Source organism: Hyla sarda, chromosome 3, assembly GCF_029499605.1.
Source record: "Hyla sarda isolate aHylSar1 chromosome 3, aHylSar1.hap1, whole genome shotgun sequence".
Lineage (NCBI taxonomy): Eukaryota > Metazoa > Chordata > Amphibia > Anura > Hylidae > Hyla > Hyla sarda.
The window spans coordinates 178,789,671-178,817,314 of NC_079191.1; the positions used below are offsets into that span (position 1 = coordinate 178,789,671).

The window sequence follows — 27,644 nt, forward strand, 5'->3', positions numbered from 1 at the left end:
CAAGGTAAGACTAGTGGCAGAAAAAATCGTCTGCCAAACGGGTGTAGAGTACCTACACCGACCCTATGTGGGGTAGTGCTAAGTCAGCAGTGGGAAGGCTCTTAGCTCAGGTACTCTGAGGTGTGTCAAAATCAAAGTATATGGAAAGCGTACGTCCACGGCCATGGTGGGACGATGAGAGCGACCCTTAGGAGGGCCACGGTAAGCATTAGGTAGGGGGAAGTGTGTAAGTGAGGTCACCAAAGGTCTGGGTATAGAGCAAAAAAGGAGGAGTAAGTGTAGTTGGTCACATGACGGAAATACACAGGAGGGTCGGAGGACGGGGGGAGGGGGGGAGAGGGGCGAACATGTAGAGGGGTGGGAGAGGGAGGGGGAACTTGATCAAGGTGGGCGGGGGAAGATAGGGAAGTGGAAGGAGAGGGGGGGGGGTACGAGATCAGGACCTGGAGAGGAGGATTGGGTGGGGGGGGGGTAGATCTGTAAGAGCGTCAATGGGCAGGGCGACTAGCATCCTGGTGGGCGAGGGGGTGGAGGCGGAGGGAGCACGGGCAGGGCAGCTGGGGCAAAGGTACAGAGGAGGGAGCCGTTAGGCAGCAGGGGTGGTGGGACGGTGTAGGGGGGGGGGTATAGGGGAGGAGGGAAGAGGGCGAGGAGAAAGAGGGAGGGATATGTGGTAGGGGGGGGTGCACAGGGGTGAGGAGGGGAACAGCCAGGTATTTCACATTACTCCACATGCTAATCCAGACGAGCAGGTCAGAGTCCAGCAACAGACAGGTAAGCTAGTCACTCAGTCCTCTGGGGCGGGTCCCAAGGAGGAACGTCTGGATCTTCTCTGTCGCTGGGGCTGCGGCCAGCCCGGGTTGGGGCGTCTCGCTGGGGGTCTCTGGGAGGGTCTGGAAACCGGTGGCACAGCATACGGATCCCTCAGGAAATTGTCCCAATCCGGCAGGGTCAAGGGCGGCAAGCCCAACGAGGAAAGGAAGAGCGGTAAGTCTCTTGGTTCCTGCAGGGAGGCCGATACCTCTCCGGCTGTAACGTGTAGGGCAAATGGGAAGCCCCATCTGTAGGGTAAATTTCTATTCTGAAGTTCACGCAATAGTGGTCGTAGAATCGCTCTCTGACGCAGGGTGCGCCTGGACAGGTCAGGGTACAGCTGTAAGGTTGCTCCGTCAAAAGTCCACATCTCCCGCTGTCTCACTCTTGGCATACTCGTGGACTCTGCATATTACATCTCGTGGGCGCGTGGGGTCTGTACTTGGCGCTCGGAGTGCTCTGTGTACTCTGTCGAGTTCAATGTGAGTATCCGGGGGGCGCTCCAGTAGTAAGTTGAAGATCCCAGTGACAGTGGGGAATAATTCTTGGTTCCTCGTAGCCTCAGGGAGGCCCCAGATACGAATGTTGTTCCGGCGACTTCTGTTCTCCACGTCGTCGAGATGGTCTGCCATCGCCAGCTGTGTAGAAGATTGAGTAGATAAGGAGGACTGCATGTCTCTCATAGTGTCCAACGCCGTGGTCTGGAAGGCCTCTAGGGCTTTCACCCTTTCCTGTAGGTCAGAGACATCTTGCTGGACAGGGTGTAGGTCCTGGCGCCAGGCGTGTTTCAAGTCGAGTGTCAAGGCTGACAGATCGCTTTTGGTAGGCAGGAGTGCCAGGAGCGCTTGCAGTTCGGGGTGCCCCTTTAACAAGGCGACCGCTTGAGCCGGGGGGGGGCAGCGTTGAGGAAAGCGGGTCCCCAAGGTTTTGAAGTGGGGCGAGGCGGTGCTGGAACTGTGGGTGAACTGCAGGGGGCCCAGTTGGTGGAAGGCCTATAGTTGTCACAGGTTGCACATCGTGGGACCCTGGGATGCCTGGTGCAGGGTCGTGTGCCAGTATCGGGCCAGCAAGATCCCAAGCAGTCCCAGGGGCAGACCCCGAGGGGTATGGGCCGGCTGTCGAGGTAGCGGGGCGCAGAGCTTCACCCTCATCAGCATCCGAGCGGGACAGCTGGGAGCACAGGGAGTCTCTAGGGCTACGAAGTATGGAGGGGATGCTTTGGGAAGGGGAAGCAGCCGCCTCCCCAGGAGGATCAAGGGCACGTGGAGGGGAACTGTAGGGGGGAGGTGTGGGATCAATCTCTCCCTCTGGTCCTACCTCGTCCTCAGTAGCCATGGAGGGGCTGAGTCTCTGTCCTCTACGTTCACCTCCCAAGCCGGGGAGCAAGGGGGGCCGCCGGAGACTTTCAGGGGTCGTGTTCCCCGTGCCGGAAGGCGAACCCGCTTCTGGTTGCAGGGGCTCACCTCTAGGAGGACGTGTGCCGTGGTCCATCCATCCCTCGTGGTGGTCTGAGAGGGAGGGCTGTGATGAGGTGCACTGAGTTCCCGTGCGCAGGGGGAGTCTCGTGGTGTCCTCTTCAAGTCCGGTGCAGGCCGCAGGCTGCGGCCTGTTGCGTCCGGTCGGAGCGCCCGTGCAATGGCGTGCGACTGCAGGAACTTTGTCTTGCACAGTCGGGGTCCTCGCTGGTAAGTCGAGCAACGCCCTCAGTTGTCCGCCCCGTGCAGCGGCTCCGGCCGCGCTTCTGCGAGTGACGGGTGGGGAATGCAGCAGCGCGGTCTTAGGAGAAGGGGTCGGCGCCATCTTGGAAAGCACTGTCATCTGGTTCCCGGGCTCTCGAAGAATCTGGAGGGGGCTGAAGAAGTTAGAAATCGGGATCGGCGGTTTCAGGGTAGGTCCCCCTGACCTCTGGTTCTGTCCAGACCTTTTTTGGCGCATGTGGAGTGGTTATTACCCCCGTTGTTCGGGCCGTGGAGACGGAGCTCAGCGAGCTAGTGACCTTCTCTGTGCATGGCTAGCCACGGCCCCCCCGTATTTCCTGTTTTTTTTTACTACAAATCCCACAATGCCATTTTCCTCCCTCTCACACATCAGCCACCCCACCCATTGAAACAAAAGACCTGTGGTTTTCAATCAGGGTGCCTACAGCTGTTGCATTAGTTGCAGATTGATCCCTCCACCCATTGAAGCAGACAGGCTCCCTCGGCCGCATTGCAAGCTAGGAAAATTTTGAGACAAGTCATTTTGTATGCTGGTAAAAATAAATAGTGGGGTGAAAATCACAGAAGAATTGTGAGAAGACCGTCACACACAGGTACACACATTATATTATGAACAACACTAACTTCACAGCCCCTGTAGAATAGTCAAATAAAAAATATCCTGGAATACCCCTTTAAATGAAAGATATGGGACTGCATTTCTTGATATATCATTAGATAGCTGTTCAGGTATGAAAGCAAACTGCAAACTTTTACAATGTCCTCTTTATTTCTTAGTCAAGTGTCAAGGAGGCCAAGCTAAGAAACTCAAGTGTTAGTCTGGCACAACTCCTCAGGTTGAGCTGCATAGCAACACCCTCTTGACACATGGCTGAGAAATAAAAAGGTGATTTTATAAGTTTAGTAACCACTATCACCTCCAGGAAAGTTAGTTTGTTTTTATACCCTAACAGCTATCTAATGGTGTCAGTTCACAGAGCTGACAAAGATTCTTTTAAACATCTGACACAGAATGGTGCAACACAGTCTCTAACAAGGTTAAAGAGTACATATCACCAAATAAACTTTCCTAAACTAACTCAGGCTATGTTCCCTAACTACTCCTAACACTCCTCCCACCCTTGAAAAAATGTCAGCACTTTAAAAAGCTCTGTATCATACCTTTCTTCTTGCTCACATAGTGCAATCTCCCAGCAGGAGAAAGTGGGCGTTTCCCAGCAGGCATGACATCACTGAAGCCTGCTGGGGGACCACTTCCGCCCTCACATCATTGCAGCACTGTGATGAATAGAAGACCTCAGGCTCTATGCATCTTTTAGTGAGGCTCTATGCAGCTGTCAATCAAGCTCAGTGCAGAGAAACACTTCCTGAGATTGGTCTCCTGCCATTACAAGCAGGAGACCCAAATCTGAGATTTTTACCAGACTGAATGTGTTCTGGCCAAGAATGGAGACCCCTGGTGGACAGAAGTATACAACAGAAAAACTAACATAAAACTTTTTTTTTTTTTTTTTTTTGTTAATGGAAGCCAATTACAAAAGTTATTTATTTGGCATAAGGAATCAAATATTAAATTATTTTTTTAATGACCGTGCCCATTTAAAGCCAACTAATAGTTGGTCTAAACATAGGCTAGACAGTCTAAAGATTCACCTAGTTTATCATACATCTATGATTTAGACAGTATTAGTAAATTTGGGTCAGTTTGCATGATCTATGTGTAGGCATTAGGCTTTAGACAAGTTTTTAGCATGTTATCATATGTTAGTTTTGTATACAACATCTATTATTTTATTTATTTTACATGGGAAAATTTAGGTAAAGACTTGCTGCCTTTAACCCCTTAAGGACCGGGGTTTTTTCCGTTTTTGCATTTTCGTTTTTTGCTCCTTGCCTTTAAAAAATCATAACTCTTTCAATTTTGCACCTAAAAATCCATATGATGGCTTATTTTTTGCGCCACCAATTCTACTTTGTAATTATATCAGTAATTTTACCCAAAAATCTACGGTGAAATGGAAAAAAAATCATTGTGCGACAAAATTGAAAAAAAAAAGCCATTTTGTAACTTTTGGGGGCTTCCGTTTCTACGTAGTACATTTTTCGGTAAAAATGACACCTTATCTTTATTCTGTAGGTCCATACGATTAAAATGATACCCTATTTATATAGGTTTGATTTTGTCGGACTTCTGGAAAAAATCATAACTAAATGCAGGAAAATTAATACGTTTAAAATTGTCATCTTCTGACCCCTATAACTTTTTTATTTTTCTGGGTATGGGGCAGTATGAGGGCTCATTTTTTGCGCCGTGATCTGAAGTTTTTAACGGTATCATTTTTGCATTGATAGGACTTATGATATTCATTTTTAAATGATATAAAAAGTGACCAAAAGTGCACTATTTTGGAGTTTTGGAATTTTTTTTGCGCGCACGCCATTGACAGAGTGGTTTAATTAATGATATATTTTTATAATTCGGACATTTCCGCACGCAGTGATACCATATATTTTTATTTTTATTTACACTGTGCTTTTTTTTTTATTGGAAAAGGTGGGGGGTTAAAACTTTTAATAGGGGAGGAGTTAAATGATCTTTATTAACTTTTTTTTTTTCACTTTTTTTTTTTGCAGTGTTATAGGTCCCATAGGGACCTATAACACTGCACACACTGATCTTCATCATTGATCACTGGTTTCTTATAAGAAACCAGTGATCAACGATTCTGCCTCATGACTGCTCATGCCTGGATCTCAGGCACTGAGCAGTCATTCGGCGATCGGACAGCGAGGAGGCAGGTAGGGGCCCTCCCGCTGTCCTGTCAGCTATTCGGGATGCCGTGATTAGCCGCAGCTATCCCGAACAGCCCGACTGAGCTAGCCGGCAACTTTCACTTTTGTTTAAAGGGTTAATAGCGCGCGGCGCCGCGATCGGCGCTGCGCGCTATTAGAGGCGGGTCCCGGCTTCACTATGACACCGGGCCCGCCGAGATATGACGCGGGGTTACTGTGTAACCCCGCGTTATATCAGGAGAGCAGGACCAAGGACGTACCGGTATGTCCTTGGTCCTTAAGGGGTTAAATAAAAGAGAATACGGTGTCTTAATTGGTACGAATAGTATGCATAAATTGCTATGACCATCTGTGTACTATGTAAGAGTGCATGCATAAAGATGTGTCATCTAGCAGTGACAAACAAAAGTCTTTACCTTGTATGTCTGAATTAAAAGGTTGCAATGCTAAGCAACTAGATGATAAAAGGCTCTAAAGCATCTGAAATATATATATATATATATATATATATATATATATATATATATAATTTTCTTTTCTTTTTTTTTTTTTTTTTTTGTGTGTGACTAAAACAAGGTAAAACTGACCAAGATTAGTGTTTATGCCTTAGTTTTGCTCACCGCTGTCTCAGGATCTCTCTATGTACATGTGTACTTGGGTTGGCAAAGCATGCATGTGTTTTAAATAGAAAGGAGGGCAAAATGCCACTGCCAGATTCCTTCCTGGTGGTAGTTTATCTTCTTGAGTACCAAAGGATTAGGCAGTTGAAATCCAACATATACCCATTCATTCTCATCCCTGACATTATATAGGGGGTCAGTCCTGCAGAAATCAGAAGTGTATGGCACCTTGTTCAGGGCTCACTGTCGTCAAGGTTTTCCATTTCCAAGATGTCTCCTATCCCTCTCTCCCTTTCTCTCTCACAAATTTTTTAAGACAAAAAATACTGCAGTAGTGCAATGCTTTGCCTCTTTTGTATGTCAGAATATGCTTTATATAATTATTTAGCTACTAATTTTATACTCTAAATATAATTATTGTTTGTTTGTTATTTTGGTTTGACGTTTTGGGGTCTTTTTGTGTTTTTTATGCAATTTACAATGCATTTACGTTAGGGGTCATCCCAGAATTAAATAATGTTGGTAAATTGAGTAACTAATGTATGTGCATTACACATACAGTATTTCACATATAAGTTAGTATACTCCTCAAATTTTTGTAAATATTTTATTAACTTTGTTTATGTGACAACACTCAAAAAATTACACTCTGCTACAATGTAAAGTAGTAGACTACTACTAGTAGAGTGCACAGCCTGTATAACAGTGTTAAATGTTATGTACCCTCAAAATCACTCAACGCACAGGCATTAGTGACTAAAGCATGACAACAAAAGTGAGTACACCCCTAAATGGAAATTTAAAAAAATTGGGTCCAATTAGCCATTTTCCCCAGTCAGTACCATGTGACTCGTTAGTGTGAAGGGGGAGCAGGTGTCTTAAATTTGAGGTTATCGTTCTCACACTCTCAAATACTTCCCGCTGGAAGTTCAACATGGAACCTCATGGCAAAGAACTCTCTGAGAATCTGAAAAAAAAAAAAGAATTGCTTCTCCACATAAAGATGGTCAAGGCTATAAGAAGATTGCCAAGACCCTAAAACTGAGCTGCAGGACAGTGTGCAGAACCATACAGCCGTTTCACCGGACAGGTTCCACTCAGAACAGGCCTCGGTGTGGTTTACAAAAGGAGTTGAGCGCACGTAGTCAGTGTCATATACAGAGGTTGTCTTTGGGAAATAGACTTATGAGTGCTGCCAGCAAGGGGTGGGGGTGGGGTAAGCCTGTCAGTTAATGATGGAAAGTCCGGATCAGTAAAGTGAATCGGTTCATTTCAGTGAACAACATGAAATGAACTGATTTAATTAACTGATTCATCGGTTCATTACTGACACAGCAGCAGGTACCAGCACTAACCCCCTGGCACCCTAGTACTACACAGGCTACAGGACACTATGATTTAATTGTTTTGTGGACCTGAGGAAGGCACCTGTTAGTGCCGAAACACGTTGTCCTTTTACTTGAACTTCAATAAACTGTCCTGTGCTACCGTGGCATCCTGATTCCTTTCGTCAACAGTAGTAGCGCTCGTTCCAAAACCCCCTTTTTTATTTTTGATTTTCCTCCTGCCTCCATTGTTTCCGTACCCTTGCGGATACGGATAGGGGATTCGAGCTGCTTAACTGCCCTTACCGCTTTTTACCCCGCACCCTATCCAAGTGAGGTGCTGTCGTTGCTGATAACCCCAGCGGGACATCACATTACTTTGGGTGCAGTGGGTGCTTTACCGTTCAACTGCTTTCCTATTCCACACGAGAGCGCCCCCCCCCCCCCCTTTTCTACGTTTTTGTTCACACTTTGTCACGGAGCTGTGAACTGCAGATCTTCATTCAACTGCATGGCTGAACATTTCTCAGACAGGTATTAATAACCTCTTTGATAGCATGCTAAGGTGTGAAAGTGCATGTATTTCTGCACGTGATGCTCATAATCGATAATAAATGGGCATTGTCAGATATAAAAACATTTTATATGTTGTACATTTTGGCAAAAAAATAGTTTTTCTAATATACTTCTTTAAAAAGTTTTTTACATTTTATTAAAGAAAACTGCCTTTGAAAATCCCACCACTAGGGGTCCCTTATACCTCCTGGGACACTGATGAGTCCCACAGCAGCATGAGCATGTCCAAGGGTCATGGACACCAGATGGCTGATTGATAAGCCTGCAGGAGGAACACAGCTTGCAGCAACATTGCTGTAACACAAAGTTTTACCAATCAGGTTCCTTCAGCTGTTGCAAAACTACAACTCCAAGCATGTCTGGATAGTCAAAGGATGTCTGGGCATGCTGGAAGTTGTAGTTTTTCAAAAGCTGTAGGCAACACTGCTGTAAAATAGTTATCCAAACACTGTACCTCCAACTATTTCAAAACTGCAAGTCCCAGTATTACAGGACTGGCAAAGGATGATACACGTGAATGACATAGCAACAGATGTATGCATAAAACCACTGTACTTTCAGCCACTAATTTAGGAAGATGTAAGTTATACACTCATCGTATTGTCTTTGGTGGTAGAGTACAGGCAGTCTCCAATAATCATTGTGTGTACAACATAAAACCAGAGGGAAAAGGGTTACAGAGCAGGGATGTCAGGCTTGTTCCAAGAGCAGTGAGTCCGCAGAGTTAGGGAGGGGAGGAGTAATCACAGTGCAGGCAAGAGAGGGACACTCCTCTTCCCTTTGGAAAGATGAGAAAGACAGTGAGCAGCTGTAATATACAATTTTTTAGTGAAATATGGGTGATAGACATAAAAAAATATGTGTACAATATTAGGATTAGGTACTGAGTAACATATAACAGTTTTTTTTGTGATCTAAAATGGAACGTTTTAAATCATTCGAAGTTTTGACTATTCAATTTCCATTTTCTTTATTTTTTATCATTTGCATATAGTTAACATGTCTATCAATCTTGTGATTTCCATTACTCAATGACTTTTTCTTCTTGGTGTTGCAATTACAAAGATGAGGAGTTTTGAATAAAATATAGATTTTTTTTTTTGTACACTTTAAGAATACAGGGTGTACATTTATGCCCTGCACTTGCAACATGAAGCATGCTCAGGAGCTGATGATTAGCAGTAATCACTGAATCTTCTTTATGCAGGGGACATTTTTATTCAAAGTAATATCTTGAGTATTGCAAAACAGCAATCGCACTTGCACCTGTGAACGTTGCCGGTGTAAGGGTTTTTCATACATCCCGGATGATTTTGTGTCCACTCCTCCCCTCAGCTCTCCGAACTATTACTTGGCTCCACCTCCATGCAAAATCGTCTAGGGCGCATTGCCTCCGCCCTCTACCACTCTGTACTGCATCTTGGGCTGTATGGGTACGTTCACATAGACGGATCTGCAGCATATTTTGATGCTGCGGATCCGCTGGCAGTGGATCCCTACACTGTGCCTCAAGCTGTGCCTGCTCATAGCAGATATCCGCCTCTACGAGCAGACACGCTGCGATGTGCGAGTCGCCTTGCTCGTGCACAGTGTACTTGCACACATCATGGCCGCTCCCCCTGCTCCCTGAGCTAGGGCGAGAGCAGCCGTGATGTGTGCGAATATGCTGCGTATGTGCGTGGCGACTCACACATCACAGCGTGTCTGCTCCTAGTGGCAGATTGCCGCTAGGAGCAGACACAGATGAAGGCGCAATGTAGGTGTCCATCGTCGGCGGATCTGCAGCGCAAAATACACTGCGAATCTGTCCGAATGAACGCGGTATATAAGGGTTTACAAAACAATGTGTAGCTAGATTTTGCAAAACTACGACTCCCAGCATGCTCAGACAGCTCAGAAATGCTGCAAGTTGTAGTTTTGCAAACGCTTGCAACACAATGTTTGGAAAACACTGATATATTTATAGCATAGCATTTATCAGTGTCTACAATGGAAAGATAGCATGTGATAGTACTCTATAGGGAGTAAGGGGGAGATTTATCAAAACCTGTCGAGAGTAAAATCTGCTGAGTTGCCCATAGCAACCAATCAGATCGCTTCTTTCCTTTTTAACAAGGCCTCTGCAAAATGAAAGAAGCAATTTGATTGGTTGCTATGGGCAACTCAGCAACTTTCCTTTGCACAGGTTTTGATAAATCTCCCCCTAAATGATGGTGAATAAACTTATAAAAAAAAAAAAAATGAAGCATCCCCTCCCCTAATAAAAGTTGAAATGATCCCCCTTTTTCCATTTTTCAAATAAAATAATGTAAACAAAAATAAATATATTTGATACTGCCGCATGTGGAAATTTCCAAGCTAATAAAATATCCTGTAAACCGCACATATATGATGTAAATGTAAAAAAAAACCAAAGTCCAAAAGTGCAGATTTTTGGTCTCTTCATATATATCATAAAAATAAGTAAAAAACAGTTATCAAAGAGTTCCATAAAAGAAAAAACTACAGATCGCAGCTCAAAAATTACCTTTCAAACAACATGTATACGAAAAAATAAATTATAGGTGCCAGAAGAGGGCACTTTTTCAAACACCACCACAGCTATCCAAAGGCTATTTCTATTATTGGCTAGTAAAGTTATCACTTATAAAATAATTTCCTCTTTTTTGACACAAAATTGACATTGCATAGATATTTCTGTCTAATAAAGTATCATGCTATTTTTTCTGGTTTCCTTACAAAAAAAACAAAAATAGAACTTTACATGAAACTACATTAGCCAGGGTAAAAAACCACTACAATAAATCAATGAAATGTTATAATTCTTTATCTGAGTGAAAACTATTTCTGAATTTTAGAACCGCACCTCCCTCATCTATGTCTTGAAAGGGGAATCAAGACTTTCCAACAGTATGAGATGCATATAAAAGAAAGAAAAGATTTTATTAAGGCAATGAAAAAATCTAGTGATCCTGAAAGACAGGTAAGTACAAAAAACTAATGTGTTAGAAATGCACACTGAAGAAAAATGCATCTTTTATACATAATGATTATGTATACACACCTGGCATAGCTGGTAAAAAAAAATTTTTTTGTATGGCTGGATGAGCCACTATGTTCTGTTTTTGGATACCTTACTGGACTTTCTGATTCCAGGTCAACTTTGTGCGGAGGAGATTTCACAAAGATCTTCATCTCAATCCAGTTCTGATGCTGAACTTTTGTCCAGATATTACTGCCCTCAGTTCGTTCAGCTCTGGTCTTCCCACTGTTACACGTGAAGTTATTTTCATTGTCCATCTGATGGAGGATTCATGCCATAATATACGGGTGAGACTAAATTCAGTGCGTAATGTCATATTCATTGTTGACCTTTCATTATTTAAGATAAAAGCAAAAAGGGGGTTAGGGAAATCCAAAAATATCATTTTAGGAAACATGATAAATGTTTGATGCAGAGACGATCATAGGCTGGAGAGATACTTATGGTCATCTGTAGTTTATGTAAATGTATTAGAGCATATAATATATGCACGTCTAGATCCATTTTATGTCATAAAAAAGGAATTCTTGTCCTTGTGTCCTATAATGTAAAGTCCAGGTTTCATAATTTATTGCTGTCTAAATAACCACATGCCCACACGTGTCTAGCATACTTCTTTGTTTTGCAGGATGCTCTTCTTCTGGCTGTGAGAAGTTTACCTGCACGCACATTGCTGAATGTGGCAGGTGGCACATGTGACAACAGGGCGCTATTTCCAACCAGCAGGCAGTGCACCAACGTGAGTGAGGGGGGCTGCAAGGGAATCTGTGTACTCAGTACTGCTGACTGCAAAGGATGCTGAGCATTTGGTGAGAATTTGCAGTGTCAATCACACTTTAGCTCTGCTACTTTCCTTCTTTGCCTTTTCTCCTTTTGCTTTTATACTATGCTTGTTTTTCTTATTATTTATGTTATAAGTACCCTTTTAAGTTATGCTTTACCATAAATTAATTTTGCTTTTAGTCATGTATGATTCTATAGTGGAGAACACTGCGGAATCAGATACTATCCTAAAATAACTCATATATTCGTGTATAAAATTGAAATGAAATTACAGAGTGGCTATTTTGGTTGTTGCCTTATTGCCATATTAGGTAGATCCCACTCCTTGATGTTTCCTTAAAATAATAATAATCTAGAGATTTAGGGGTGTCTGTTTATATGTTGTTAACAGGATTCTTTGGAGATGGCTTGTGAATTTTTCCGAAGCAACAAGTTGTGTGGGATATCCAGCAATATCCCTTCTGTGTTGGGTCGAATATTAGCACATCCAGTGCATCGTGGATACCCACGGCAGCTGTTTATTATAACAGACTCTGGCTTTAGTAATTCTAGCAGAGTTCTTGAGCTTTTAAGACATCATGCAAAAACTACACGGTGAGAACAAAAATATTCACTTTGCTTTAAAGCTAGTGTGTACAACAGCTGTCATCAGTTGTAAAATACAATGAAAATGGCTTATTATGGACAAAATGCAAACAAATGGAAATAATTCTGAATGTTGGCATATTTATAGTGGTACAGTAGAATCTACCTTAGTGGACACCTCCCAATATTGGACAGTTGTTGATTCCCCAATAGCGTTTTATAAGACTTAATGTATTTGCACCTTCCGAATAGGGGACAACAGGCTTATGTGCTGACCCTACCTTGTACACAGGGCCAGTAAGGGGCCCAGACTTCCAGGGGGTCCTGTCCCCTGCAGCAGCCCCAGCACAGAAGCAGAAGAGCGCTGTTTCAACAGCGGTCTCCTGCTTCTATACATTCGCTGGCCACATAATTTGTCCGCCCTCTGATCCCCCCCCCCCCCCCCGTCATAATTTCCTCTTGATCCCCCCCCTGTGCCATTTCATTCCCCCTTTATTGCCCTAATTTCAAATTCATCATCCCCTCTTTACCACCCCCTGTGCCATTCCATCCCCTTATGCCATTTCTTTTCCCTTTATTCCCCGTGTGCCATTTTATTTCCCATTTATACCTCTGTGCCACAAACCAGCTGAGAGCCCCTGCACCTGAGCCTGCTGGCAAGGTTAGAACAACAATGGGGAGGAGGGAAGGGGAAAAGTAATGTGGCACAAGGGGTAAGGGGGGATAATTTGGCACAGGGGGAATAAAGTGGCACAGGGAGAATGAAATTACAGAGGTGGGATAAAGGGGGGGAAATAAATGGCACAGGGAGTGGTAAAAAGGGGATGATGAATTTGTACAGAGGGTAATTAAGGGGCAATGAAATGGCACAAGGAGAAATGGGGCAAATTATGTGGTACGGGGGGGTAAGGGGGGGGGGATGATTTGACACAGGACACATAAGGAATGAAATGGCACGGGGGATTAAGGGGAAATTATGTGGCACAGGAAGAGGTAAGGGGGGGATGATTTTACACAGGGCCTAGAAGAATAAAGTGGCAAAGGGGGATAAAGGGGGAATGAAATGGCAGGGGGGGGGGAAACAATGTGACACAGGGAGTTCAAGTGTGGAGGAATGAAGTGGAATTGGAGGGATCAAGAGGGGGAATAAAATGGCACGTGGGGATGAAATGGTACAAGGGGGATGATAAGTGGGATTAAACTGCACTGGGAGATTCTACTGTAATATCACTTTTTGTGTTATAGGTAATTACATTCTGGAGTGAGTACAGTACAGTATTCGGACATTTAGAAAGATTTTTTTTTTAACCTTCTCTCAATAGTGGACACTCTTTATTTTCCCCGTAAATGTCCGCTATTGGAAGATTCTACTGTATTTCTTTGCATAATTAGTTCTGTAGTGATAGTAGTTGGGATTAAAGGGATACTCTGGTGATTTAATCCTATGTAAAATACCTGTGGGTGCCTTCGCTGAAATCACAGAAGTATCTTCGTGATGTCCAGTTCTTCCGGGTTAAGCGACACAATGTCACATGGTGATTATTCAATCAGCAGCCACAGCAATGTCCTGCCTCAGAACATTATTATTACATTTCAATATATGTAACGGCATAGCCACTGTTAAACTGGTAAATTAGGTGTACCATGCCTACCCCATACAGCACAACCAATTAGTACATGTGCACTAAGTGGCACAATAACTGAGCCTACAGGAGGGCACAGGAGGTAAGTACAGGCCTTTTTACTTTTAGCAAGCAGCCTGGTCATGTTAATGGAAAAAGAAATGCTGGACAACCCCTTTTAATAAATCGAACCTTCTCTACTAATGATGGTCCATTTCCCTAAAGTATGTGTTTTTTTTTTTTTTGTGGGACTCCAAAGCATAGTCTCCTGTACTATGAATCACACCAAAAAACTATACATCAGTAGGAGACTACTTTCAGTCCATTAAACTCAATGTACTATATATTTCAGACTTGCAGCAATTACAAGGTGTTGGGATGATGATTGTATTAAAGTAAAAAGTATAAAATATAGTGGAATTTAATCTGCATGGAGTTGTTTAGATGTCCACTACATTGTTGTATATTATACTTTGTTGCTACTAGTGGACTCCTAAAGTGAACCAATAAAGCATCATTAAGTGTTCAGCAGTTACTTGAATTCCATTCACATCCCATGTGATACTACTGTCATGATCTGTATGTACTTCAAAAATTTCAGGAAGTTTTCTTTCGATGCAGGGTGTTTGGCTTTGGTGTTGGTTCAAATGGAGATCACAAAATACTTGAGAGAGCAGCCAAGTTAACCAGGGGAACCGTAGAGCTGATCTCTGAGGGAGAGCGTCTGCAGCCCAAGGTGAGTACCAAGTGCTGTTTTTCTTTTAAGATATGTACAAAAACAATCCTTGTATTTGCTCATCTACACTTTCCCTTACTGCTTATAGCTGATTAAATCCTTAAAGAAAGCACTGGAGCCAGTTTTGAGTGACATCACTATAGACTGGTACATGCCAGAAACCATGGAGGCTCTGCTCACCCCCAATGACATTGCTCCACTTTATCCCGGTGACTCTCTTATTAGCTACTGCACTTTATATAACACAGCAATCTTCAGAAGCAAGAAAGGACCGGTACGTATAGGAGTAGATGAAATGTGTGTTCCAGTCTCTTTTAGATTTGGTTTTATTTTCTTAGGTCACTGCTATTTTTCAGACACGTGTGGCTAGAGGAGGGTCCCTTAGTTCTGTTTTCCAGTCTCAGGAAGAGTCTCAAACCCCAGGGACTACTGACACAAGTTACCCAAATCAATCTGCTGGCATGGAAGATGTGGAAAAAGCGTTACAGGAAATTTCACATGAAATCTCAATGGAGTTCTCTGCATGGAGTGAAGATCCAGAAAGAACTGAAAGCATTGGTATGCAGTCATTTTAATCTCATAGGGTGAATGTTTTAGTGATTATGGGAGATTCATCAAAACCTGTCCAGTAAAAAAGTCGACCAGTTGCCCATAGCAACCAATCACATTACTTTTTTCCTTTTCCATAGGCCCTTTTTAAAAGGAAATAAATTCTGGTTGCTATGGGCAACTGGTCAGCTTTTCCTCTGGACAAGTTTTGACGAATCTCCCGCTATGTACCTGTAATGTAAAAGCATATATAGTGATGTTTAGAAGTGACCCTTATAGATCTGTTGTGCTTACCTAATATATACTTATTAGCTCTAATTTGTGATATATGTGAATTAGTTCTAGCATGTTCTAACTCAGCTTGTATGACCATTGTGAACTGTAGATTCTGTAGTGATCAAAAATGTTTTTACTTGTGACAGGAGAGTTATTCATATTACACCCTGGGTTTGATGTACTCCTTACTGAACATGTATGCAATGTATTTAGTAGATCTATTGTGAACCCTTTCAGACAGTATTTCATGAAATAAAACATTGAGTTTACATGTATGTAAACTAGCTAATAAAGGAGAAATTGTTCAGCTTTTCTTATATGGATATTTCTACATATATATATATATATAGTATGAACCTAGTGTTTGTGACTAATAAATATTTTCTTTAGGTGGAGATGGAGCGCACGTAAGTGACATACGGAAGCGTATTGTACGTTCTTCTTATGTACAGGAACAGTATATGCTCACTCATTGTTCTATTAGCACTGAGCCAACTCAGCCACCAACACAGCCTTCCATGTGCAGTGACCCTACTCGTGCAACTAGCCATGGGTCTACTAGCAGTGAGTCAGTAGGTTCCAGAGAAACTGTTTCAGGAGACTGTATAACGCCATACTCTAGAAAAGCCTCTCAACAGGGAAAGAAAAGTTTCTCGCACAGTGAAGGAATGTATGCATTCAACCAAAATTCCACCCCTTCCTGTAAGGTAAGTTGTCAGTAATCCTATTTTGAACATGCTATTTTTATTTGTGATTTCTACACTAATATTTGTGAGATTCTGAAGTGTTACCCCCAATAACAGTATGACGTTCATAACTGTGCCCCTTGCCAACAGGCTACAGTAACACAGAGCGCAGAGGAGCTGGTCAGAAGAAAAGCTCTGATTCAAGCTACCATGTCTGGGCGCAGTTTCTCATCCCCTCTTGGAGAACTAGATATGCTTCGATTACGCACTGTCTTGGACAGAGTATCACAGAGGAAGGATTCAGAGGATGTTAATGCAAAGATAACAGAGGGACTATGTGATTCTTGTAAGCAAATGTTTGGATAAAAATTGTCACATATAATTCATAAGAATACAATGCTTCGGTGGTAACCTGAAGTATGGTAGAAGCTTTAATAAGCACATACATATTATAGAATAATCTTATTTAGTCATTTGAAAATCACAAATGCTCTTTCTCCCATTTTATTTTCCAATTGTTCAAATTCCCAACTATCACATCAGTTTGTTTATATTACTAATTGAAACATTATCTATCATCATTTATAGTACATTACTATGTACATAAATTCAAGGTAAGAGAAGGAAGAGTGAATTAAAGCAGATTTTCACTTAATATTCCCCTCTCCATATTATGTCTCATTTTACTGTATTACAAATAAAAAAAAATCATTTATGTGCTAAAGGCAGTTGCCGCCATAGCCACCCCCCCTTCCACACCCCAATTGTGTATAATCACATAACTGTAAATGGATAAATGCAGCACACCAAGTGGATGAATGGTGGTTTATTTTATAATATACAGACAACGTTTTGTAGCCTGCTGCTAACTTTTTCAAAAGGTAGCGGGAAGCTACTGAAAAGCTGTCTTTACATCATGGAATAAATCACCATTTTTTATTTAATCCGCTTGGTGTGCTGCATTTATCCATTTACTATTGTGGTGGACCTGGTATCTGCAGTCCTATACAAGCGTGCAAGTCTTCAGAGCCTTTTAATTTTTCATATTTTGTTATGTTGCAGTCTTGTGCTAAACAAAAATAAATCAGGTTTTCCTCCATCAATCTGCACGCTGTGCCCCATAATAAGAATTACATTTTTTTTAAACATTTTTATTAACCCCTTAAGGACCCAGCCAATTTTCACTGTAGGACACGGCCATTTTTTTTGCACATCTGACCACTGTCACTTTAAATATTAATAATTCTGGGATGCCTTTACCTTTCATTCTGATTCCGAGATAGTTTTTTCGTGACATATTCTAGTTTATGTTAGTGGTAAAATTTTGTTGATACTTGTTTCATTTCTTGGTGAAAAATTCCGAAATTTTATGAAAAAATTGAAAATTTTGCATTTTTTTTTACTTTCAAGCTCTCTGAATATCCCAAATAAATTATATATATATATATTCATTCACATATACAATATGTCTACTTTATGTTTCCATCATAAAGTTGACATGTTTTTACTTTTGGAAGACATCAGAGGGCTTCAAAGTATAGCAGCAATTTTCCAATTTTTCACAAAATTTTTCAAAATCGAAATTTTTCAGGGACCAGTTCTGTTTTGAAGTGGATTTGAAGGGCCTCCTTCTTAATAGAAATACCCCACAAATGACCCCATTATAAAAACTGCTCCCCTCAAAGTATTCAAAATGACATTCAAAAGGTTTGTTAACCCTTAAGGTGTTTCACAGGAATAGCAGTAAATTGAAGGAGAAAATTCAAAATCTTCATTTTTTACACTGGCATGTTCTTTTAGACCCAGTTATTGAATTTTTACAAGGGGTAAAAGGAGACAAATCTTCCTAAAATGTGTAACCCAATTTCTCTCGAGTAAGAAAATACCTCATGTGTATGTCAAGTGTTCGGCGGGTGCAGTAGAGGGCTCAAAAGGGAAGGAGCGACAGTGGGATTTTGGAGAGTGAGTTTTTCTGAAATGGTTTTTGGGGGGCATGTCACATTTCGGAAGCCCCTATGGTGCCAGAACAGCAAAAACAAACAAACACATGGCATACTATTTTGGAAACTACACCCCTCAAGGCACGTAACAAGGGGTCCAGTGAGCCTTCACACCCCACAGGTGTTGACTTTTCGTTAAAGTAGGATGTGAAATTTTTTTTTTTCACTAAAATGCTAGTTTTCCCTCAAATTTAAAATTTTTACAAGGGATAATAGAACAAAATGACCCCCAAGATTTGTAACCCCATCTCTTCTGAGTATGGAAATACCCCATGTTAGGACGTAAAATGCTTTGCGGGCAAACTACAATGCTCAGAAGAGAAGGAGTCACATTTAGCTTTTGAAAAGCAAAATTTGCTGAAATGGTTTTTGGGGAGCATGTCCCATTTAGGAAGCCACTATGGTTCCAGGACAGCAAAAAAAAAACACATGGCATACTATTTTGGAAACTACACCCCTCAAGGCATGTAACAAGGGGTCCAGTGAGCCTTAACACCCCACAGGTGTTTGACGACTTTTTGTGAAATTTGGGTGTGTAAATTATTTTTTTTTATTTTTTTTTCACTAAAATGCTAGTTTTCCCTCAAATTTGAAATTTTTACAAGGGGTAATAGGACAAAATGCCCCCGAAAATTTGAAACCCCATCTCTTCTGAGTATGGAAATACCCCATGTGTGGACGTCAAGTGCTCTGCTGGCACACTACAATGCTCAGAAGAGAAGGAGCGCCATTGAGCTTTTGGGAAAAAATTTTTTGGAATGGAAGTCAGGGGCCATGTGCGTTTACATGTGACCCTATTTTGGAAACTACACCCCTCACAGAATTTAATAAGAGGTGCAGTGAGTATTTACACCCCACTGGCGTTTGACAGATCTTTGGATTACATTTTTCATTTTTACGGACCACTGTTCCAAAAATCTGCCAGACACCTGTGGGGCGTAAATGCTCCCTGTACCCCTTATTACATTATGTGAGGGGTCTAGTTTCCAAACTGGCGTCACATATGGGTATTTATATTTTTGCGTTTGTCAGAACCACTGTAAAATCGGCCACCCCTGTGCAAATCACCAATTTAGGCCTCAAATGTACATAGTGTGCTCTCACTCCTGAGCCTTGTTGTACGCCCGCAGAGTATTTTACGCCCACATATGGGGTATTTCTGTACTCGGGAGAAATTGTGTTACAAATTTTGGGGGTCTTTTTTTCCTTTTAACGCTTGTGAAAATAAAAAGTATGGGGCAACACCAGCATGTTTAATTTTTTTACACTAACAAGCTGGTGTAGCCCCCAACTTTTTTCCTTTTCATAAGGGGTAAAAGGAGAAAAAGCCCCCCAAAATTTGTAGTGCTATTTCTCCTGAGTACGGAAATACCCCATATGTGGCCCTAAATTGTTTCCTTGAAATATGACAGGGCTCCGAAGTGAGAGAGCTCCATGCGCATTTGAGGACTAAATTAGGCATCGCATAGGGGTGGACATAGGGGTATTCTATGCCAGCGATTCCCAAACAGGGTGCCTCCAGCTGTTGCTAAATTCCCAGCATGCCTGGACAGTCAGTGGCTGTCCGGAAATGCTGGGAGTTGTTGTTTTGCAACAGCTGGAGGCTCCGTTTTGGAAACACTGCCATACAATACGTTTTTCATTTTTATTGGGGGGGGGGGGGGACAGTATAAGGGGGTGTATATGTAGTGTTTGTGTAGTGTTTTTAGGGTACATTCGCACTGGCATGTTACAGTGAGTTTCCCACTAGGAGTTTGCGCTGCGGTGAAAAATTTGCCGCAGACCAAACTTGAAGCAGGAAACTTACTGCAAACGTGCATGCTGGGAGTTGTACTTTTGCAACAGCTGGAGACACACTGGTTGGAAAACCTTCAGTTAGGTTCTGTTACCTTACTCAGTATTTTCCAACCAGTCTGCCTCCAGCTGTTGCAAAACTACAACTCCCAGCATGCACTGATCGCCGAAGGGCATGCTGAGAGATGTAGTTATGCAATAGCTGGAGGTACGCAACTACAACTCCCAGCATGCCGAGACAGCTGTTTGCTGTTTGGGCATGCTGAGATTTGCAGTTTTGCAACGTCTGGAGGGCTTCAGTTTTAGAGAACACTGCAAAGTGATCTCCAAACTGTGGTCCTCCAGCTGTTGCAAAACTACAAATTTCAGCATGCCCAGACAGCAAACAATTGTTTTGCATGCTAGGAGTTGTAGTTTTGCAAGATCTGGAGGGCTACAGTTTAGGGACCACTATATAGTGGTCTCAAACTGTAGCCCTCCAGCTGTTGCAAAACTACATATTCCAGCATGCCCAAACAGCTGTCTGGGCATGCTGGGAGTTGTAGTTTTGCAACATCTGGAGGGGTTTAGTTAGAGACCACTGTATAATGGTCTCAAACTGTACCCTCCAGATGTTGCTAGGCAACTCACCGGCTTCCGTCGGATCCAGCCGCACGTCATCGCTGCCCGCCGATCTCCATCGCCCACAGCCTCCGTCGCCCGCCCGGATCGGTAAGTGGATCTTCAGCGCCGGTCTCCTTCCGTTCCCCGTTCTGCCCCGCCTATTGTGGGTGGACAGGACGGGGAAAACGAAAGTTAACCCCCCCCGCCCCCGATCTGCTATTGGTGGTTGCGTCTAGACCACCAATAGCAGGGATAGGAGGGGTGGCACCTGTGCCACCTCACTCCTATCGCTTTAGGGGGATCCTGGGTGTCTTAGACAACCGCGATCCCCCTTATATTCCGGGTCACTATAGACCCGGAATCGCGCAAATCGCGCAATTCACTTACGATTTGCCGCGATCGCCGACATGGGGGGGTCTGATGACCCCCCCTGGGCGTTTGCACGGGATGCCTGCTCAACGATTTCAGCAGGCATCCCGGTCCGATCCCCACCCGGCACGAGGCAGGGGCCGGAATTCTCCATGACGTACACGTACGTCATTGGTCCTTAAGTACCAAGTTGTCATGAAGTACGCATACGTCAAGGGTCCGTAAGGGGTTAAAAATGACCCTATGCTATGACAAAAAATTTTGCTCTGTACATGATTTGAAAATATATACCGCTTTTTATTTATGGTGTCATAGCAGATAATGCAGAGAGACTAGAGCAAAGAATAAGCCATAAGAACTGCCTGTAGAGCTCAGAGACAGGATAATCTGGAGCCAGATGTGGAGAAGAGATAGAAAAGAGTAGAAACATTTTCTGCAGAATTTAAAGTTACTAAGAGCACAGTTGCCTCCATAATTCTTAAATGAAAGATTCTTGGAACAACCAGATCTTTTCCTAAGAGCTGGCCGTCCCACTAAACTAAGTAATCATGGGAGGAGGGCCTTGGTAAATGAGGTGACCAAGAACCCAATGGTCTAGATGAGCTGAAAAGACTCTGGCCGGCATTTATCATTGTAGGTGTAAGTGAAGCATTTTTCTACACCTTTTTTGTGTGCTGTAATGTGTAGGAGCGGCATCAAATTTATTAAATGGTCATTTGATACATTTTGTTCAGATAGACATTTTCTGGGCTGGTGTAGTTTAGAGACTTTTCAGTGGCTTTGTGCCTTTTCACAAAAAGGCGCAGTTCATAAAACCCTTCCATATCATGTGTATTGCCAAAATCAGTGGATTACAACTCAAAATCAGCAGAAATGTGTAAACCAAAAGGCACAAATAAACCCGGCTTGCGCCTTTTTTGCGTCTTTTCGAGGCACAAAAAACAGTCTAAAGACAATGATAAATGTCGGCCTCTGTGTGCAAGAAACTTCCAGAAAGTCAACCTTCACTGCAGCACTCCAGTCTTTATGAGTGGCCAAAAAGGCCCTCCTTAATACAGAAAGGCAGCTAAAGGACTTTTTAGACTGTAAGAAACAAGATTCTCTCATCTAATTTAACCAAGGCTAAACTTTTTGACCTAAATTCCAAGCATCAACCAGTCACTGCTCATCACCTGCCAAAAACAATCCCTACAGTGAAGCATGGAGGTGGCAGCATCATGTGTTGGATGTTTTTTGGCAGCTGGGACAGGTCAGATTTGACTGATTGTAAGGCTGGGTCCACACTACGTTTTGTCCCATACGGGAGCGCATACGGCAGGGGGGAGCTAAAAGCTCGCGCTCCCGTATGTTACCGTATGCGCTCCCGTATGTAATTCACTTCAATGAGCCGACCGGAGTGAAACGTTCGGTCCGGTCGGCTCATTTTTGCGCCGTATGCGCTTTTACAACCGGACCTAAAACCGTGGTTGACCACAGTTTTAGGTCCGGTTGTAAAAGCGCATACGGCGCAAAAATGAGCCGACCGGACCGAACGTTTCACTCCGGTCGGCTCATTGAAGTGAATGGCATACGGGAGCGCATACGGTCACATACGGGAGCGCGAGCTTTTAGCTCCCCCCTGCCGTATGCGCTCCCGTATGGGACAAAACGTAGTGTGGACCCAGCCTTACTGTATGGCGCAAAATACAGAGATATTCTTAATAAGAACCTGATTTAAAGTGTTCAGGAGCTCAAACTGAGCTGAAAGTTCACCTTCCAACAAGACAATGACCCTAACCAAAAAGCCAAGATAACTGTGTGAATGTCCTTGAGTGGCCCAACCAGAGCTCTAACTTAAACCCAACTGAACATCTTTGAAGAGACCTAAAAGTGGCTGTCCACCCACAGTTCCCATCAAACGTGACAGAGCTTAAGAGGATCTGCAGAGATGAATGGCAGAAAATCCCCAAATCTTGGTGTGCAAACCAGGTGGCCTCATACCCAAGAAGACTAAAGGCAGTAATTGCTGCCAAAGGTGTTTCAACTGGGGGTACTTATGTCAGTATTATTTATACCTAATATTTTAGTTTTTCCTTTTCAAGAAATTAGCAAAGATTTCTAACATTCTGCCTTCACTTTTTCATTATGGGGTATTGAGTGTAAAATGATGGAGGTGGGGAGTTCATTTTCTGCAAAATAAAATGTGAAAAAAAAGGTTCTAAAGACTTTTTGTATGTACTGTAGCTAGCTGAAATTGTATGTTCTAATGCAGTTTTCCAAACCAGGGTGCCTCCAGGTGTTGCAAAACTACAACTCCCAGCATGCCTGGACAGCCGAAGGCTGTCCAGGCATGCTGGGAGTTGTAGTTTTGCAACATCTGGAGGCACCCTGGTTCGGAAACACTGTTTTCCTGTTTCAGGTCATACATTAGTGCAGCTCAAATCATTAAGTAATATACACTCTTCCAAGTTGCAAGAGAGCATATTTTATCTTGAGAGCCCATGACATTCTTCATATGAGAAAAGTTTACTGGTAAACAGTCTGATAAAATAATCTCCTTACTGGAAGTGATCTGGTCATTTAAAAAAAAGCACAGAAAGACTAGTTACTTTTAATTCTAGATAGAAGTCTTGGCATCAACGTTATGGACAAGATGAGCTTTATGTTGTTACAGCTCCTTTTAAAAATGATTAGGATATAGACTGAGGATTGTCAAATTACAATCAGTTTTCTGCTCTTACTGTATTTCCTTTACTTATATTCTCTGTTATCCAGTGGCAGGTCAGCTTCCTTCTCCTGCACAGCTAGACTGGGACATGTTGGTGGATGCACAGTATCTTTTCTCTGCATCTCCAGCTGCAGCGAATATTGGGTCTGGGGTCAGCAGTGATTCTGGTTGGCAATGCCGAGCTGTAATCCATGGCTATATTGGAAGCAGCAACTATTCCTGGGAAACCACAATAAGCCTGGAGCCACTTATAAATGGCATTGAAGAGGATTTTGGAACCTGTACTGAGTATGAAAAGTGTTATGACCTGCACCAGTTGGCTGCACGCTCTGTGATTCAAGACAATGAGGATATGGCCTGGAGAGAGTGTGACATTGAACATGGTAACATCTGCCCTTTAAAATCTTGCACCAGCATGTCTATCTAGTTGTGTCATTTTATGTGTTTATCATCTCACTTCATTCCATTTTAGGTTCTTCTCGTCGATTCCGACTGAAAGCTATACAGACCAGCAAGTCTTGCTCACAAGTCTCCGTTTTTACTAGCCATTTGCCTATAGACCTAGATACCCAGGATGCACTTCCAGGTCATATGATTGTGCGTAGAGGTAAGGTGTGGGCAATAATATCATCACATCATGAGTAATGGAAAAAATAAAAATATATATATATATATATATACACATCTATGATCGTGCCTTGATTATTCCATTAGGTGGACGCAGTAGGAGGAGTGGTAGCTCAAACTCTGGGAGCTGGAGCGTGGCAGATACCAGGCACTCTGAAATCATGGAGGACACATTCGAAAATGCAGGTAGTGTGATTCTGCACAAAAACTGCAGAAAAGGAGTACAAACTAAATGATAAAGAGGAATTTGCATCTCATAAAGTGATAGACTATCACTAGAATTTTCCATCACTTTATGATTTTTGGGTGTTTATAGTACAGCGGCACTAATGGCTGTGCAGGGAACTGCAGCCAGTCCCATTCACTTAAACAGTGCTGTGCTGCCCTCCTTCTGCTCAACCAATGGCTTTGTGCAGCTGTACAAGTAAAGACTGTGAAGGAATCACAGTGGAACCACAGACAGGGCCAGATTAAGTCTGCCTGTAAGATGGAGCACTTCATTATGTTTGGCATCCCCCCCGACAGTTCCCCCATAGACATACAGCCTCCAGCCATATACAGTGTATGGCTGGATGCCTGTTTACTGCCCCACTTCCGACCACTGCCTCTCCGGTCCGGGGACTGGGTTCACGATCTACTGCTATGGCCTATGGGCCATAGCAGTAGGTCCAGGGAGCAGAGGTTGGAACACTGAAGATGACGTGCTGCTGGTAACTTACCATGCGCGCGTCCTCATCTATGCTCCGCTCCTCTCTGCTGTTACCATGGGCGCACGCACGGGACGTCAGTGACGTCCCTGCGTGCGCTACCTCCCAGCGGTCCCTGTGTTTTTAAAGTTAACGTGGGGGCCGCCACAGAGAGGTAACCAGCGGGACATCCTTGTGTCCTGAAAAGATTTTTTGGGACACAGGGATGTCCCTAGTGTAACGGGGGCCCCCTGCGGGCACGAGGTCTGGAGCAGGCACTCAATAGTGCCAATGATGATCCGGCCCTGACCACAGAGACAGGACACTGCTGCAGCCAGTGATGAGCAAACAGGTCCTCATCGAATGCTCATCTCAGAAGCAGGAATAAGAAAGAAGATTGGGGCAAGTACTGACAACAAATTAGCATTGTTGGTCCCTCCTCCGAACAAAACATAATGTTGGTATTTCTGTAATTGCAATTGTACTGACCTGCATAATAAAACTAACATGTCAGTTTTTCAATTTCACACTACAAATATTTTTAGTTTGGTTCACATTACATTTGTAGTAAAATTAAGCATGCCATTAACCCCTTAAGGACACATGACGTACTGGAACGTCATGTGTCCGCTCCCGATCTATAATATAGCGGGTCGGGAGACCCGTGGCTAATAGCGTGCGGCATTGATCGCTGTGCCGTGCGCTATTAACCCTTTAGACGCGGCGTTCAAAGTTGAACGCCGCGTCTAAAGTGAAACTGAAACCATGCCGGTTAGCTCAGTGGGCTGTTCGGGATAGCCGCGGCGAAATCGCGGCATCCCGAACAGCTTACAGGACAGCAGGAGGGTCCCTACCTGCCTCCTCGCTGTCCGATCGCCGAATGACTGCTCAGTGCCTGAGATCCAGGCATGAGCAGTCAAGCGGCAGAATCATCGATCACTGGTTTCTTATGAGAAACCAGTGATCAATGATAAAGATCAGTGTGTGCAGTGTTATAGGTCCCTATGGGAGCTATAACACTGCAAAAAAAAAGTGAATAAATATCATTTAACACCTTCCCTATTAAAAGTTTGAATCACCCCTTTTCCCTTAAAAAAAGTGTAAATAAAAATAGACATATATGGTATCGCTGCCTGCGGAAATGTCCGAATTTTAAAAATATTTCGTTAATTAAACCGCACGGTCAATGGCGTGCGCGCAAAAAATAGTGCATTTTTGGTTACTTTTTATATCATGAAAAAATGAATAAAAGATAAAACGATCAATAAGTCCTATCAATGCAAAAATTGTACCGTTAAAAACTTCAGATCACGGCGCAAAAAATGAGCCCTCATACCGCCCCATACACGGAAAAATAAAAAAGTTATAGGGGTCAGAAATGACAATTTTAAACGTATTAATTTTCCTGCATGAAGTTATGATTTTTTCCAGAAGTACGACAAAATCAGACCTATATAAGTAGGGTATCATTTTAATCGTATGGACCTACAGAATATCAGGTGTCATTTTTACCGAAAAATTTATTACGTAGAGACGGAAGCCCCCAAAGTTACAAAACAGCGTTTTTTTTTTTCAATTTTGTCACACAATGATTTTTTTTTTCCGTTTCACCGTAGATTTTTGGGCACAATGACTGACGCCATTACAAAGTAGAATTGGTGGCGCAAAAAATAAGCCATCATATGGATTTTAGGTGCAAAATTGAAAGAGTTATGATTTTTTAAAGGCAAGGAGCAAAAAACGAAAATGCAAAAACGGAAAAACTTCTGGTCCTTAAGGGGTTAAAATTAGCAATTTTTCCTGCAAAAAAAAAACTCCCAAACCCTAATATTGCACTTCTGCATGTTCAGGGTACATCTGGGTGCAGCAGCTATTCCGAACAGCTAATGGGTGTCTGCAACGATCAGATATTGATGACCTATCCTGAAAATAGGTTAAGTAAAGTAGGTCAAGTACTGACCTTGATCTCTGCCTGTGTATGAAACGGGGAGAGCGAGTGCTATTCACTCCCTATGGTCAGACAGCACTTCCTGGGTGCGGAGACCAAAGTCTGTGCTTTTGAGCAGACAGAATGCGGTCTGAACCAGAAGGGAGACCCCTAGTGGCCAGATTAATAAGGCCATGAAAGGGACATAAAGACTTTTTTTTTTAATGGAGTAAATTACACATCTTATTTTACCTGCTGTGTCATATACCCAAAAAATTTTTTTAATGACAGTGCCCATTTAAAGATAGGCTGTGGCTACAAACAATAGCTATTTGATTATTTTAAAACGTATCATTAGTCCAGAAATGACTAACTGTATAAAAAATACCCATACTTTTACATACAATATATATCTTACTAAAAGTGCAGCTGGTTATATACATCTTCCTTTGTAACAGCTAGATCTCCAGTTCTACTGTCTTCACAAAGAATATCCTCTGAAAATGGCTTGGAGAAAAGGGAAGCACAAGAAGGTGAGTTTGCAGTGAAACAACACATTAATATGATAAAAGCTATTTTACTGTACTACTTCACTTACTTGGTTAGTATGGAATAAAGTTAGTAACAAACTGAGAAAGTTTATTGATAAATACAAAGGTGGGAAAACAGTTCGGGATGCAACCCGAATCGCAACTAAAATAAACATAGTATTTAATAAATTTAGTACGGTAATCAATTGAAGTTGAATGCAGTGCCTTGAGCTCAGGGAGCAGATCGTGGCCACCGTGGCAAAATTGCGGGGTCTC

At 42.8% G+C, this 27,644-nt stretch overlaps 1 protein-coding gene across 11 annotated transcripts in view; it reads left to right on the forward strand.

Annotated features, from left to right (window-relative positions):
* Window positions 1–27,644, forward strand: part of VWA5B2 (von Willebrand factor A domain containing 5B2) — a 170,270-nt gene that overhangs the window by 136,874 nt on the left and 5,752 nt on the right. For 10 of the 11 annotated variants that reach the window (XM_056565623.1, XM_056565618.1, XM_056565620.1 and 7 more), the window contains 13 exons: window positions 10,704–10,828; window positions 11,002–11,175; window positions 11,517–11,627; window positions 12,063–12,265; window positions 14,500–14,614; window positions 14,703–14,888; window positions 14,971–15,172; window positions 15,830–16,146; window positions 16,276–16,471; window positions 23,646–23,981; window positions 24,071–24,205; window positions 24,313–24,411; window positions 27,297–27,371. In XM_056565623.1, coding sequence (XP_056421598.1) covers window positions 10,704–10,828; window positions 11,002–11,175; window positions 11,517–11,627; window positions 12,063–12,265; window positions 14,500–14,614; window positions 14,703–14,888; window positions 14,971–15,172; window positions 15,830–16,146; window positions 16,276–16,471; window positions 23,646–23,981; window positions 24,071–24,205; window positions 24,313–24,411; window positions 27,297–27,371 — 2,274 coding nt within the window. The remainder of the gene's footprint in view (window positions 1–10,703; window positions 10,829–11,001; window positions 11,176–11,516; window positions 11,628–12,062; window positions 12,266–14,499; window positions 14,615–14,702; window positions 14,889–14,970; window positions 15,173–15,829; window positions 16,147–16,275; window positions 16,472–23,645; window positions 23,982–24,070; window positions 24,206–24,312; window positions 24,412–27,296; window positions 27,372–27,644) is intronic. The other variant, XR_008891204.1, reaches the window with a different exon arrangement.